This window comes from Sciurus vulgaris, assembly GCF_902686455.1.
Source record: "Sciurus vulgaris genome assembly, chromosome: 4".
Taxonomy (NCBI): domain Eukaryota; kingdom Metazoa; phylum Chordata; class Mammalia; order Rodentia; family Sciuridae; genus Sciurus; species Sciurus vulgaris.
The window spans coordinates 105,364,084-105,378,314 of record NC_136464.1 but is presented as its reverse complement, the minus strand read 5'-3'; the positions used below and the strand labels follow the sequence as shown (position 1 = coordinate 105,378,314).

Here is a 14,231-nt window from a genome sequence, read left to right as displayed (position 1 = left end):
GGTGAATGGATAAAGAAACTGTGGTATATAAACACAATGGAATATTATTCAACCATAAAGAAGAATAAAATAGTGCCATTTGCAGGTAAATGGACTGAATTGGAGAATATCATGCTAAGTGAAATAATCCCAAAGAACCAAAGGCTGAATGATTTCTCTGATAAGTGGATGATGATATAAACGGGGGTGAGGGGAGGCAAGAAGGGAGAAGGATGGATTGTATAAAGAAAACTGAGGGGTGGGGGGAAGAAAAATAACAGAATGAGACAAACATCATTACCCTATGTACATATATGATTATACAAATGGTATGACTCTACTTTGTGTACAACCAGAGGAACTAAAATTGTACCCCATTTGTGCACAATGAATCAAAATAAATATTTTTTTAAAAACTGTGAGCCAAAATAAAACTTTTATCTTTATTTTTAAAAAAGAATACACCTATAATAAATGCTGGAGAGTATGTGGAGGAAAAGGAATACTCTTGAAATTTTTGTGGGATGGCAAATTAGTATATCCACTATAGAAATCAGTATGGAGATTCCTCAAAATACTAGGCATGGAACCACCACATGACCCAGCTCTACTATCTTTCAGTATTTATCCTGAAGAATTAAAGTTATCTTTCCACATAACCATGTTTTAAGCAGCACAATTCACAATTACCAAACTATGGAACCAGTCTAGGTGTTTATCAGTAGGTGAATGGATGAAGAAAATGAGGCCTGTGTACACAACGGAATTTCATTCAGGCAGAAAGAAAAATGCAGCAAAATGGATTATGATAAATAAACTCAGAAGGTCAAGTGTTGCATGTTTTCTCTCACATGTAAGAAGCTAGAAAGAAAAAAGGTAAGATCTCAGGAAGATCAAAAGGATATCAGTAAAGGAAAGGGATCAAGGGGAGGGAGGCAGGGTAGGAGAGGTGGAAGTGTTAGAGAGTGATGTTGGCCAAATTATATTCTTATATTGTATGAATGCATGAATATGTAATGACAAATCTCACCATTGTGTACAACTACAATGCACCAGTGAAAAACTAAAAAAAGCATATAAGGTTGATTACACTATAGTTATTGTAATAAAAATAAAACATTGTTACCAGCCACAGTGTTAACATAGCAAAATAATGTTAGTGTAAATCTTTAGGTCCATATTAGGAAATAAAAATTAGAGAATACAAATAAGACACCAATAATGTGATATTTAGATTCAAAAAGTTACTAATGACCACTTGGTTTTTAGGGTAGTGTTTAATCAGCTGGCTTTTGGGTGGTTTGGGTACATAAAAATCAAATGTGTGAATACTTGCAATTCAAATTTAGTTGTAGATAACAAGAAAGATTCAAATATTTTTTAAAAATTTAGTATATACTCACTTTATTCAATCTTGTGAAATTGTGTATTCCACACATACATACAAATACCCATTATCAATGCCAAAAATAAAGTCTAAATCCACTTGAGTGGAAAAAAATAACAAAACATTTTCCTACATAACCCCTGGATTAAAGAGTAATTTGGAATAGTGACCAAATAATTTCCTATAAAGAAATATTTTACAGTGAATATAGTTGAAGTTGTATTGAAAGAAAACAGTCTTCTGCATTTACTTTTCAAAGTCTAAAAATGAGTAATATGTTTACTAAATAATAATCAACCAGGATGAGTACATTAAAAATAAAGTTTAAAAAGTAGAAATAATTTAAAAAGCACAACTAAGAAACTTGGAAAACTAAATGTGTAGAAAGGATAAATAAAAGCAAACTTGAAATGCTAAATCAGAAATATATAACAAGCTTTATAGAAACATAAACTAAAAACATAAAGTGAGGATTTGAAAGCAGTAAAACACATGTTACAAAATATTTTTTAAATAATTATGAAAAAAGTAGATATTTTTACTACACTATGTTTGCAGAAAGTCTAGCAAGTCTAGGTTCAAATCCTGCAGCAAATGGAAAACAATTATTATTATTGCATTCTTTCTATCAAAAATTTCACTGTTTACAGTTCATGTTGTAAAACATTACTATGAAATATAATTTCCCCATAGTTGTACGCTGATTTAATTATCACTGTGGCTGAATATCAGAGCTTCAGGTTTCCCCATTCTTCATTTTTCAGTTCAACATTCATATGGTCAGGTAGTATGACAAGTATCAGAATTATAAGATTAATATGAGAAAGTCCACTCCTCACATGTTGAAGGCCCTGGGTTTACCTCCAGTTCTGAAAAACAAAAACAAATAAATAAGCTCACTATTAAGATAATAAAATTAATTATAATGGAAATCCAAAGAATGCTGTACACTGACATTAGTATCCAAAAACACATTTTATTGTTTAAAAAACTTCAGATTTACTGTTAAATGTCCACTTTCATGATACTTGACTTGTGACTTAATCTGGTTTCTTCTTAAATCCTGTGTATTTGCTTCTAAATTAAGGTGATAATCAGATGAAACTTGTAGTGAAGCCAGTTCTTGTTGAAGTGGTCTCACTACCACCTGATATTTGTGTTAATGATTGTATAAATCACTTATATTATTTCTATATGTTAATAATACTTAACTCTTACATATTTCTCTGACAAATATCACCACATACATCAATCCACCTTCTGGAGATAAATGCTTATTTATTTCTGAGTTCTGCTAAGGATACAGAAGGTGTTGTCTTCATGTCTAACCACTGTTATGTTCTTTAGACAACAGAAACAGCCCTCTATCCATTCAAACATTACTTTTAATTTTTCTTCAAAGGCAATTCATGTGATTTTCATATTTGATACTTACTTTTCTTTGTTTTATCATTTTCATATTGATGGAGTCTTTCTTCAAAATGATTGCATTGATTGCTTAACTTCTCAATTTTTTTTTCCAGAATGAGATTGTTGTTTCTGTTCTTAGCTTGAAATTTTTCTATAATATCATGAAATTCCTGTTGGATACACATTACCATGTCTTTATTGTCAGATTTGTTGTAAAGTTCGTGTAATTGCTGTTGAAGCAATATATTTTCATTTTGCAGTTGCAATCTCTCTTCCGTGGAATCCTGCTTCCCATGATAATTATTCACTTTAGTTTGTTCACTTTGATATGTGTGCGTAATTTCTTCCATTTGGCACTGTGTCTGCCTTAGGTCTCTTTGTACATTTTCTAAAACCAATGTCATTTCTTTAAGAGCATGTCTTGTCTGATGGAGCTTACTTTGTAGGCTACTGACTTTTATTTTATACTTAGTAAGTTCTTGGGAAACCTCCTCATAATTAATTTGGAGGCAAGAGAAATCAAACTTCATCTGGGCCTGTGAATGCAAATATTTATCTCTGGCTCTCTGGAAAGCAAGTTCTTGGTACCCATTTGATGTCTGGCTTTCACGAAGATGAGAGGGAGCAGCAATGATTCCGGCACGGTATGACTTCACTTCTGTTTCGAGTCTTTCCCTCTTTCGTTTTTCATATTCCAGTTGAAATATAAGCATTGTAATCTCAGATTTCATATTATCATATTGTTCATTATACTGGAATACATTCTCTCTAAGTATTTCTTCCTTTATTTTGATGGTCTTTTGAAGGTCATCATACTTTCTTTTTATAATTTCAATATCCTCAAGGTATTTCTTTTCCTTTTCTTGGTTCTCATGTTTTATTGTGTCTGTTTCTAGTCTCATCATAGTGACTATATCCTCTATCCTGTGATGTTTATCCAGCAGCTGTTTTCCTGTTTCAACACTAGTGGAAACCTAAGCAAAAACAATGAGATATTTAGCTAATACTCAGCAAAATGATAGATCACAATTTACTTTGAAATCAAAAAATAACCTATATAATATGTACAATGAAAGGGTTGCAGTAAATGGATATCCAACTGGAGGAAATTAGATCTAAACTTCAGAGCTTATAAGAGCATACATTCCCAGAAGTTAAAAAAGTTAATTGAAGAAAGGGAATCTATGAGAATACAAAAGAGTCCAGTGGGAAGCACCTCTCTAGGCTAGCTTCCCAGGACAGACCGCCCAGTGAGAGCCTCCTGATGCAGAGCCAACCACGGGTCCCCAAGCCAGCAGAGACATCCGATACACAAGCAGCTTCTGGGACCAGGGCTGGGCAGCCAGAGACCTCTCCAGGCAGCATTGTCCCCCTCCAGCTGCAGGCTTATTCCATGGGGCGATCCAAGATGGCGGACTAGAGGGTGACTGCATCTCCAGTTGCTCCAGAAACCAGGATTCAAGAAAGGAAGGCATTGAGAGTCTCGGACAAAAATAGAACCACGGGGTGAGTCTCCCCCACCCAGCGAATCTCAGCTGGGCGGCAGGCCCGGATTCGAGTGGCTTATTAGAGTGGGACAGGGCAGATAGCGTCTCCCCCAGGCAGCTCAGTGCAGTCTGGCGGTGGGTTCCGCCCACAGGGACAGATCCTCCAGCCTCTCGGAACAGGCCCCCCAGTGAGAGCCCTTCTGCCCCCCCAGTTCCAGCCAGCCCGCAGGTTGCCTCAGTGACCACCACAGGGCACCAGGGACTTCCGCAAGTAGCCCAGCCCCCCTCCAGCGGGAAGCGCCTCTCTAGGCTAGCTTCTCGGGGCAAATCACCCAGTGAGAGCCTGTCTACACAGAGCCAGCCACAAGTCCCCAAGCCAGTGGAGACCTCCGACCTACAACCACCTCTGGAACCAGGGCTGTGCAACAGGAGACATCTCCAGGTCTCTCTCCCTGGAACCAGTAGCGGGCTAGGGGCAGCGTTCTTCGGAAGCACTGCATTGTCAAATTAATCCAAGACTTCTGGCTACTGAAGGCTGGTAGGTGATACACTGGAAATCTACAGGGTCACTATAAGCCAATAGAGGAAATCTACAATATCACAGAGTCCCATTGACATCTGACCAATATGAGAAAACAAGGGAAGAAAATGTCCGAAACAAACCTAGATACTATATTAATAAAACCCAATGACAGCACAGCAGTAGAAATGTCCGAAAGGGAGTTCAGAATGTACATAATTAAAACAATCAGGGAAGCAAACAAGGAAATGAAAGAACAAAGGCAGTCATTAAATGAACGCACTAATCAACAGTTAAAAGAGCAAATAACGGAAGCAAAAGAGCATTTCAATAAAGAGTTAGAGATACTGAAAAAAAACCAAACGGAAATCCTTGAAATGAAGGAAACAATAAACCAAGTTAAAAACGCCTTAGAAAGCATAAACAATAGGATAGATCACCTGGAAGACAGAACCTCAGATATTGAAGACAAAATATTTAATCTTGAAAACAAGGTTGACCAAACACAGTAGATGGTAAATCATGAACAGAATCTACAAGAATTATGGGATATCATGAAAAGGCCAAATTTAAGAATAATTGGGATTGAGGAAGGCTTAGAGAAATAAACCAAAGGAATGAACAATCTATTCAATGAAATAATATCAGAAAATTTCCCATATCTCAAGAATGAAATAGAAAACCAAGTACAAGAGGCTTATAGGACTCCAAATATGCAAAATTACAACAGACCTACACCAAGGCACATTATTATGAAAATACCTAACATTCAAAATAAAGACAGAATTTTAAAGGCCACGAGAGAAAAGAATCAGATTACATTCAGGGGGAAACCAATAAGAATATCAGCAGATTTTTCAGTCCAGACTCTAAAAGCTAGAAAGGCCTGGAACAACATTTAACAAGTCCTGAAAGAAAATGGATGCCAACCAAGAATCTTATACCCAGCAAAACTTACTTTCAGATTTGACAATGAGATAAAATCCTTCCACGATAAACAAAAGCTAAAGGAATTTACTAAAAGAAAGCCGGCATTACAGAACATTCTCAGCAAAATATTCCATGAGGAAGAGATGAAAAACAATGATGTAAATCAGCAACGGGAGGAACTAGCCTAAAGGAATAGCCAAATAAAGGAGAAACCAAATCATGTCAAAAAACAAAAATGAGTCCAATACTAGGAATACAAATCATATCACAATAATAACTGTGAATGTTAATGGCCTGAACTCATCAATCAAAAGACATAGACTGGCAGATTGGATTAAAAAGAAAAATCCAACAATATGCTGCCTGCAAGAGACCCATCTCATAGAAAGAGATACCCATAGACTAAAGGTGAAAGGATGGGAAAAAACATACCATGCACACGGACACAGCAAAAAAGCTGAAGTATCCATCCTCATTTCAGATAATGGGGACTTTAAGCCAAAACTAGTCAGAAGGGATAAAGAAGGACATTACATACTGCTTAAGGGAAGCATAAATCAGCAAGATATAATAATCATAAATATCTATGCCCCGAACATTGGTGCATCCATGTATGTCAAACAAATCCTTCTCAATTCCAGTAATCAAATAGACCACAACACAATAATACTAGGCGATTTTAACACACCTCTCTCACCACTGGATAGATCGTCCAAACAAAAAATGCATAAAGGAACCATAGATCTCAATAACACAATCAACAATTTAGACTTAACCGACTTATATAGAATATACCATCCAACAAAGAACGAATACACTTTCTTCTCAGCAGCACATGGATCCTTCTCTAAAATAGACCATGTTTTATGCCACAAAGCTACTGTTAGCAAATACAAGAAGATAGAGATACTACCTTGTACTCTATCAGATCATAATGGACTGAAATTAGAAATAAATGACAGAATAAAAAACAGAAACTTCTCCAATACCTGGAGATTAAATAATACACTATTATACGATGAATGGATAACAGAAGACATCAGGAGGGAAATTAAAAAATTCTTAGAAGTAAATGAGAACAAAGACACATCATATCAAAATCTCTGGGACACTAGGAAAGCAGTCCTGAGAGGAAGAATTATTTCATGGGGCGCATTCAACAAAAGAAGTAGAAATCAACAAATAAACGACTTAACACTACAGCTCAAAGCCCTAGAAAAAGAAGAGCAGACCAACACCAAAAGTAGTAGAAGACAGGAAATAGTTAAAATCAGAGCTGAAATCAACGAATTTGAAACAAAAAAACAATCGGAAAAATTAACAAAATAAATAGTTGGTTCTTTGAAAAAATAAAAAAAATTGATAAACCCTTAGCCAAGCTAACAAAGAGAAAAAGGGAGAAAACTCAAAATACTAAAATTCAGAATGAACAATGAAATATCACAACAGACACGAGTGAAATACAAAACATAATTAGAAGCTATTTTGAAAATCTATACTCCAACAAAACAGAAAACCTCGAAGACATCAAATAGCTAGAGACATATGAATTACCTAAACTGAACGAGGACATACACAACTTAAATAAATCAATTTCAAGCAATGAAATAGAAGAGGTCATCAAAAGCCTACCAACAAAGAAAAGTCCGGGGCCAGATGGGTTCTCAGCCGAGTTCTACAAAACCTTTAAAGAAGAGCTCATTCCAATACTCCTCAAAGTATTCCATAAAATAGAAGTGGAGGGAACCCTTCCAAACTCATTCTATGAAGCCAATATCACCCTGATACCTAAACCAGACAGAGACACATCAAGGAAAGAAAATTTCAGACCAATATCCTTAATGAACATCGACGTAAAAATTCTCAACAAAATTTTAGCAAATCGCATACAAAAATATATTAAAAAGATAGTGCACCACGATCAAGTGGGTTTTATCCCAGGGATGCAAGGTTGGTTAACATCCAGAAATCAATAAATGTCATTCACCATATCAACAGACTAAAAGTTAAGAATCACATGATTATTTCAATAGATGCAGAAAAAGCATTCGATAAAATACAGCATCCCTTCATGCTCAAAACACTAGAAAAAATTGGGGTAGTGGGATCATTCCTTAACATTGTGAAGGCCATCTATGCTAAGCCCATGGCCAATATCATTCTAAATGGTGAAAAACTGAAAGCATTCCCCCTAAGAACTGGAACAAGGCAGGGATGCCCTCTTTCACCCCTTCTATTCAACATTGTTCTTGAGACTCTAGCCAGAGCAATTAGATAAACCACAGAAATTAAAGGGATACGAATCGGAAAAGAGGAACTCAAACTATCCCTGTTCGCTGATGACATGATTATATATTTAGAGGAACCTGGAAATTCCACCAGAAAACTCTTAGAACTCATAAGTGAATTCAGTAAAGTAGCAGGTTACAAGATCAATGCTCATAAATCCAATGCATTTTTATACATATGTGATGAATCTTCAGAAAGAGAATAAGGAAAACTACCCCAGTCACAATAGCATCAAAAAAAATAAAATACTTGGGAATCAATCTCACAAAAGAGGTGAAAGACCTCTACAATGAGAACTACAGAACACTAAAGAAAGAAATTAAAGAACACCTTAGAAGATGGAAAGATCTCCCATGTTCATGGATAGGAAGAATTAATATTGTCAAAATGGCCATACTACCAAAAGTGCTATATAGATTCAATGCAATTCCAATTAAAATCCCAATGATGTACCTTACAGAAATAGAGCAAGCAATTATGAAATTCAGCTGGAAGAATAAGAAACCTAGAATAGCTAAAGCATTCCTCAGTAGAAAGAGCGAAGCAGGGGGTATCGCAATACCAGATCTTCAACTCTATTACAAAGCAATAGTAACAAAAACAGTATGGTATTGGTACCAAAATAGAAAGGTAGATCAATGGTACAGAATAGAGGACACGCACACAAACCCAAATAAATACAATTTTCTCATACTAGACAAAGGGGCCAAAAATAGGCAATGGAGAAAAGATAGCCTCTTCAACAAATGGTGCTGGGAAAACTGGAAAACCATATGCAACAGAATGAAATTAAACCCCTATCTCTCACCCTGCACAAAACTCAACTCACAATGGATCAAGGACGTGAGAATCAGACCAGAGACCCTGCATCTTATAGAAGAAAAAGTAGGCCCAAACCTTCAACTTGTTGGCTTAGGAGCAGACTTCCTTAACAGGACTCCAATAGCCCAAGAAATAAAAGCAAGAATCAACAACTGGAATAGATTCAAACTAAAAAGCTTTCTCTCAGCAAAGGAAACCATCAGTAATGTGAAGAGAGAGCCTACAGAGTGGGAGAATATCTTTGCCAATCATACTTCAGATAGAGCGCTAATATCCCGAATCTATAAAGAACTCAAAAAACTCTACACCAAGAATACAAATAATCCAATCAACAAATGGGCTAAGGAAATGGACAATTCACAGAAGAAGATCTACAAGCAATCAACAGATATATGAAAAAATGTTCAACATCTTTAGTAATAAGAGAAATGCAAATCAAAACTACCCTAAGATTTCATCTCACTCCAATTAGAATGGCGATTATCAAGAACATAAGCAACAATAGGTGTTGGCGAGGATGTGGGGAAAAAGGTACACTCATACATTGCTGGTGGGGTTGCAAACTAGTGCAGCCACTCTGGAAAGCAGTATGGAGATTCCTCAGAAAGCTTGGAATGGAACCACCATTTGACCCAGCTATCCCACTCCTTGGCCTATACCCAAAGGACTTAAAATCAGCATACTACAGAGATACAGCCACATCAATGTTCATAGCTGCTCAATTCACTATAGCCAGATTGTGGAACCAACCCAGATGCCCTTCAGTTGATGAATGGATAAAGAAACTGTGGCATATATATATACAATGGAATATTACTCCGCCATGAGGAATGACAAAATTATGGCATTCGCAGGCAAATGGATGAAATTGGAGGATATCATGCTAAGTGAGATAAGCCAATATCAAAAAACTAAAGGACGAATGATCTCGCTGATAAGCGGATGAGGACATACGGGGAAGGTGGTAGGAGGGGTTAGTGTTAGGGTTAGGGTTAGGTTTAGGGTTAGGGATAAGGAGGGTGGTAAGAATGAGGAAGAAAGGAATGTATATAGGGAAAAGGGGGGGGGGGGGGGAGGGCGGAAGGGAAAACAATAACAAAATGAATCAAACAACATTGCCCTATGTAAATTTATGATTTTTAATTAAAATTAAAAAAAAATAAAAAAATGTTAAAAAAAAAAGAATAAAAGGAAAAGTTCCACTTTAAAAAACAAAACAAAAAGAATACAAAAGAAATGATAATGTTTAAGAATCTCAGAATTAAAGAACACTTTTCCTGAATTACAACAGACTCAAGACAGAACAAGTGATTTATAGGCTTGACCATGGGGCTGGGGTTGTAGCTCAGTGGTAGAGTACTCGCCTAGCATGTACGAGGCACTGGGTTAAATTCTCAGCACCACATAAAAAATAAATAAAGATATTGTGTTCATCTACACCTAAAAATCTTTTTTAAAAAGATAGGTCTGGCCATGTTAAAAAATTTTTCACATTCTTATAACTTAGGTATAGAGCCAACCCATAGTCAGGGCCTTAGTGTACATATATTTGATAGACAAAAATTTCACAAACTTCTTTTGCTTCTCCGTTCCTGAAAATGTTCTACAAAACTCTACTTTTCTAACATTTTTTACTTCATTATAAGAATTACACCTATTGATAATTGATGAATCCAGGCACTAAACTCCGCAATTCTACATACGCCAGTGAATTATTTTTAATCCATGATTCTGAAAAGAAAGGTGAGGTTGAAAGTATAAGTAATCTTTTATCCTCCTAATCCCATAGCCCCTCCCCTCCCTTCACTACCCTCTGCCTAATCCTCTATTCTGCCCTAGCTCCCCCACTGTGAATTAGCATCATATCTGAGAAAAGGTCTGGCCTTTGGTCCTTTGGGATTGGCTTATTTTGTATAACAAATTAGAACAACAACAAAAAGACCCCCAAGTAACAAAAAGTGGATACAGGCTTCAGAATTTCCTCCCAGTCCTCTGACCCCATTTGAGGTTCTCTTCCTCCAAGACAGTAATTTCTGTACTATAAACATATATGGTTCAAAATCCTAACAGCAAGTAAAGTAAATAATGTATAAGGCTCTTCTCAGAAAATCCTGAGATTGTTTTCTGTTTGGTAATATTTATTTTTTCATTGTAATTTTTGAAATATGAGTAAATATGAAATAGAGAAAACACAGACCTATTTTATTAGGAATGAAACAAGTACCAATAAATCTTCATTAAATATTTGGTATTCCGAGTCAGTGTTTTCAGAAACTCTTTGTACAGAAAGAGGAGATTACTTGGAGCAAACTGTTTCATTTCTCAAAATGGAGGAAAGAATATTCACACTAAGGTTTCTGCTGGCTACACTGTTCCTCCTGGCTTACTAGTGGGACTCTTAAGCAGACCTCCACATTAACATGCCAAGGGGTTAAAATCACTGCCCCAAACTAGAACATCTATTATTAGTAGCAATGGTTTGGAGATTATTAGAAAATCACCAATTGCTATGAAATATATTAAAAGTATTTTCTCTAGATGAAGCCATCATGAAAGGGACTACTGAATTGCTGCAGAAAAGATTAGTTGAAATAAGAATGTTACTTTATCCAATGGGATAAAATTGCCCCCATCACGAAAATATGTACATTAAGGATATACATAGATGATACTAAAATTCTCTACACATTCCAAGTTGCATACAGCTTTTGTTTAAAGCACATATGAATACACACACATATGAATACATACACATATATTTTAAAAACAAAAAGAAAGTAATCAGGAATTGTTTTTTTGCATGTCTGTCTATGTTGTTTGCAAGAATAATTTGCCAGAATCCCATCTTATAATATTCTTTCTCTTTTCTAAAAAGTTGCCTCTTGGTGTCATTTTGTCCCTCTAGAACATAGATACATTTCATTAAGTTTTTGATCTCCTGCCACCAGATGTAAGTCTAAAAGCTTATTAAAAGCAGTACTTTCAAAATTTAAAAAAAAAAAAAAAAAACCTGTTATAAAGGAGGAGCCTGGACCACAGACGGAAGCTGGTTGCTGAGCCGCCCTGTCTGCCCCACACTGCAGAGGGACACTGTGCCTGCCCCCCGAGCTGACCCAGCACACCCTCACGCTGGCTCTCCCCAGCTTCTTTGGAGACTGGTGCAGGCATTTTGAATTATTACTGATGGTGTGGCCATCATCACTGGAAGGGCAGCTCCCTTCCTAAGACACCTAGTGGAGACTGGAGGCCCTTTGACAGGTACCTCTATTTACTCACTAACATCTTACACCCTTCCCCATCCTCTTGTTCACAACTAGAAACACTGTAAATAGTAATTGAACTCATCCTGTTCATTACAATAATGTTAAAGTCTTCATAGGGGCTATCTGGTTCAGGTCTGCATTTTCTCTGTATTGGGTACTACTGGTATTGAGCTCCCCTTCAAAGGATAAGTACTGGAAAATTGTAGGGTCATAATAAGCCTGCACGGTGGAAACTTCAGTACCTCTGATATTCACTGCAAGAGGGGAATATAGAGGAACAATATGAAAAAACAGGGGAAGAAAGTGCCCCTAACAAACCAAGATGTTGTGATAGAATCCAACGACAGCATGGCAGGAGAAATGACAGAACAAGAGTTTAGAATCTGTATGATTAAAATGATCCATGAAACAAAAGACAAGATAGGAGAGCAAATGCAGGCAAAGCATGACCATTCCAGTAAATGGTTAAAAGAGCAAATTCAGGAAGCAAAAGGACACTTCAATAAAGAGATATTCTGAAAAAAAAAATACTTGAAATGAAAGAAATGATAAACCAAATTAAAAGCTCAATAGAAACATCACCAACAGAATAGATCTAGTGGAAGACAGAATCTCAGACAATGAAGACAAAATATTTAATCTTGAAAATAGGGTTGAACAGAAACGATGTTAAGAAGTCATGAATGGAACCTCTAAGAATTACAGGATATCATGAAAAGACAAATTTAAAAATTATTGGGATTGAGGAAGGTACAAACCAAAGGAATAAACAACCTGTTCAATGAAATAATATCAGAAAATTTCCCAAACCAGAAAAAGGAAATGGAAAATCAAATACAAGAGGCTTACAGAACACCAGGTACACAAAATTACAACAGATCCACACCAAGACACATTATAATGAAAATACATCACATATAAGCTAAAGATAGGATTTTAAAGGCTGCAAGAGAAAAGCAGCAGATTATATATAAGGGGAAACCAATAGAGATATCAGCAAATTTCTCAGCCCAGACTTTAAAAGCAAGAAGGGCCTGGAACAATATATTTCAAGCTCTGAAAAGAACACGGATGCCAACCAAGAATTCTATACCCAGAAAAACTAACTTCAGATTTGATGATGAAATAAAATCTTTCCACGATAAACAAAAGTTAAAAGAATTTACAAATAGAAAGCCTGCACAACAAAACATTCTCAACAAAATATTTTGAGAGGAGGAAGTGAAAAACAACAATACAAGTCAACAAAGGGAGGAACTACCCTAAAGGAAAAGCCCATGAAAGGAGAAATCAAGGCAAGTTAAAAGCCAAAAATAAGCCAAAATGACCAGGAATACAACTCATATCACAATAATAACCCTGAATGTTAATGGCCTAAACACAATAATCAAAAGACATAGACTGGCAGATTGGATTAAAAAGAAAGACCCAACATTATGCTGCCTTCAAGAGACTCATCTCATAGAAAAACACATCCATAAACTAAAGGTGAAAGAATGGTGAAAAACATACCATGCACATGGACCCAGTAAAAAAGCAGGAGTCTCCATCCTCATATCAGACAAAGTGGACTTCCAACCTAAGTTAGTTAGAAGGGATAAAGAAGAACATTTCATACTGCTTAAGGGAAGCATAAAACAGCAAGACATAATAATCATAAATATTTATGCCCCAAATAATGGAGCATCTATGTTCATCAAACAAACCCTTATCAATTTTAAGAATCAAATAGACCAAAAACATGATAATAGTGGGGGAATTTAACACACCACTCTCACCACTAGATAGATCCTCCAAACAAAACTGAACAAAGAAACTATAGAAATAAAAATACAATCAATGATATAGACTAATGGACATTACAGCGATTTCATCCACCATCGAGTGAATATACTTTTCTTCCAGCAGCTCCTGGATCATTCTCCAAAATAGACCATATGCTATGCCACTAAGAAGCCATTAGTAAATCCAAAAATATAGAGATACTACATTGTATCGAACAGACCATAATGGAATGCAATTAGAAATGAATGATAAAATAAAAAACAAAAACAACTCATATACCTGGAGACTAAATAATATGCTATTGAATGAGCAATGATAACAGGAGACATCAGGGAAGAATTAAAAAAATTCTAGAGGTA

The 14,231-nt window shown here is 36.0% G+C and overlaps 1 protein-coding gene across 1 annotated transcript in view; it reads right to left on the bottom strand.

Moving 5' to 3' along the window:
• Positions 1-1,204: 1,204 nt before the first annotated feature.
• The window catches only part of LOC306658963 (uncharacterized protein), a gene marked incomplete at its 5' end in the record, with an annotated part of 142,810 nt that continues 129,783 nt past the window's right edge, over positions 1,205-14,231 (bottom strand). The window contains 2 exons of the mRNA XM_079136235.1: positions 1,205-2,235; positions 2,802-3,750. Of these exons, the coding sequence (XP_078992361.1) occupies positions 2,180-2,235; positions 2,802-3,750 (1,005 nt within the window). The 3' untranslated portion in view covers positions 1,205-2,179. The remainder of the gene's footprint in view (positions 2,236-2,801; positions 3,751-14,231) is intronic.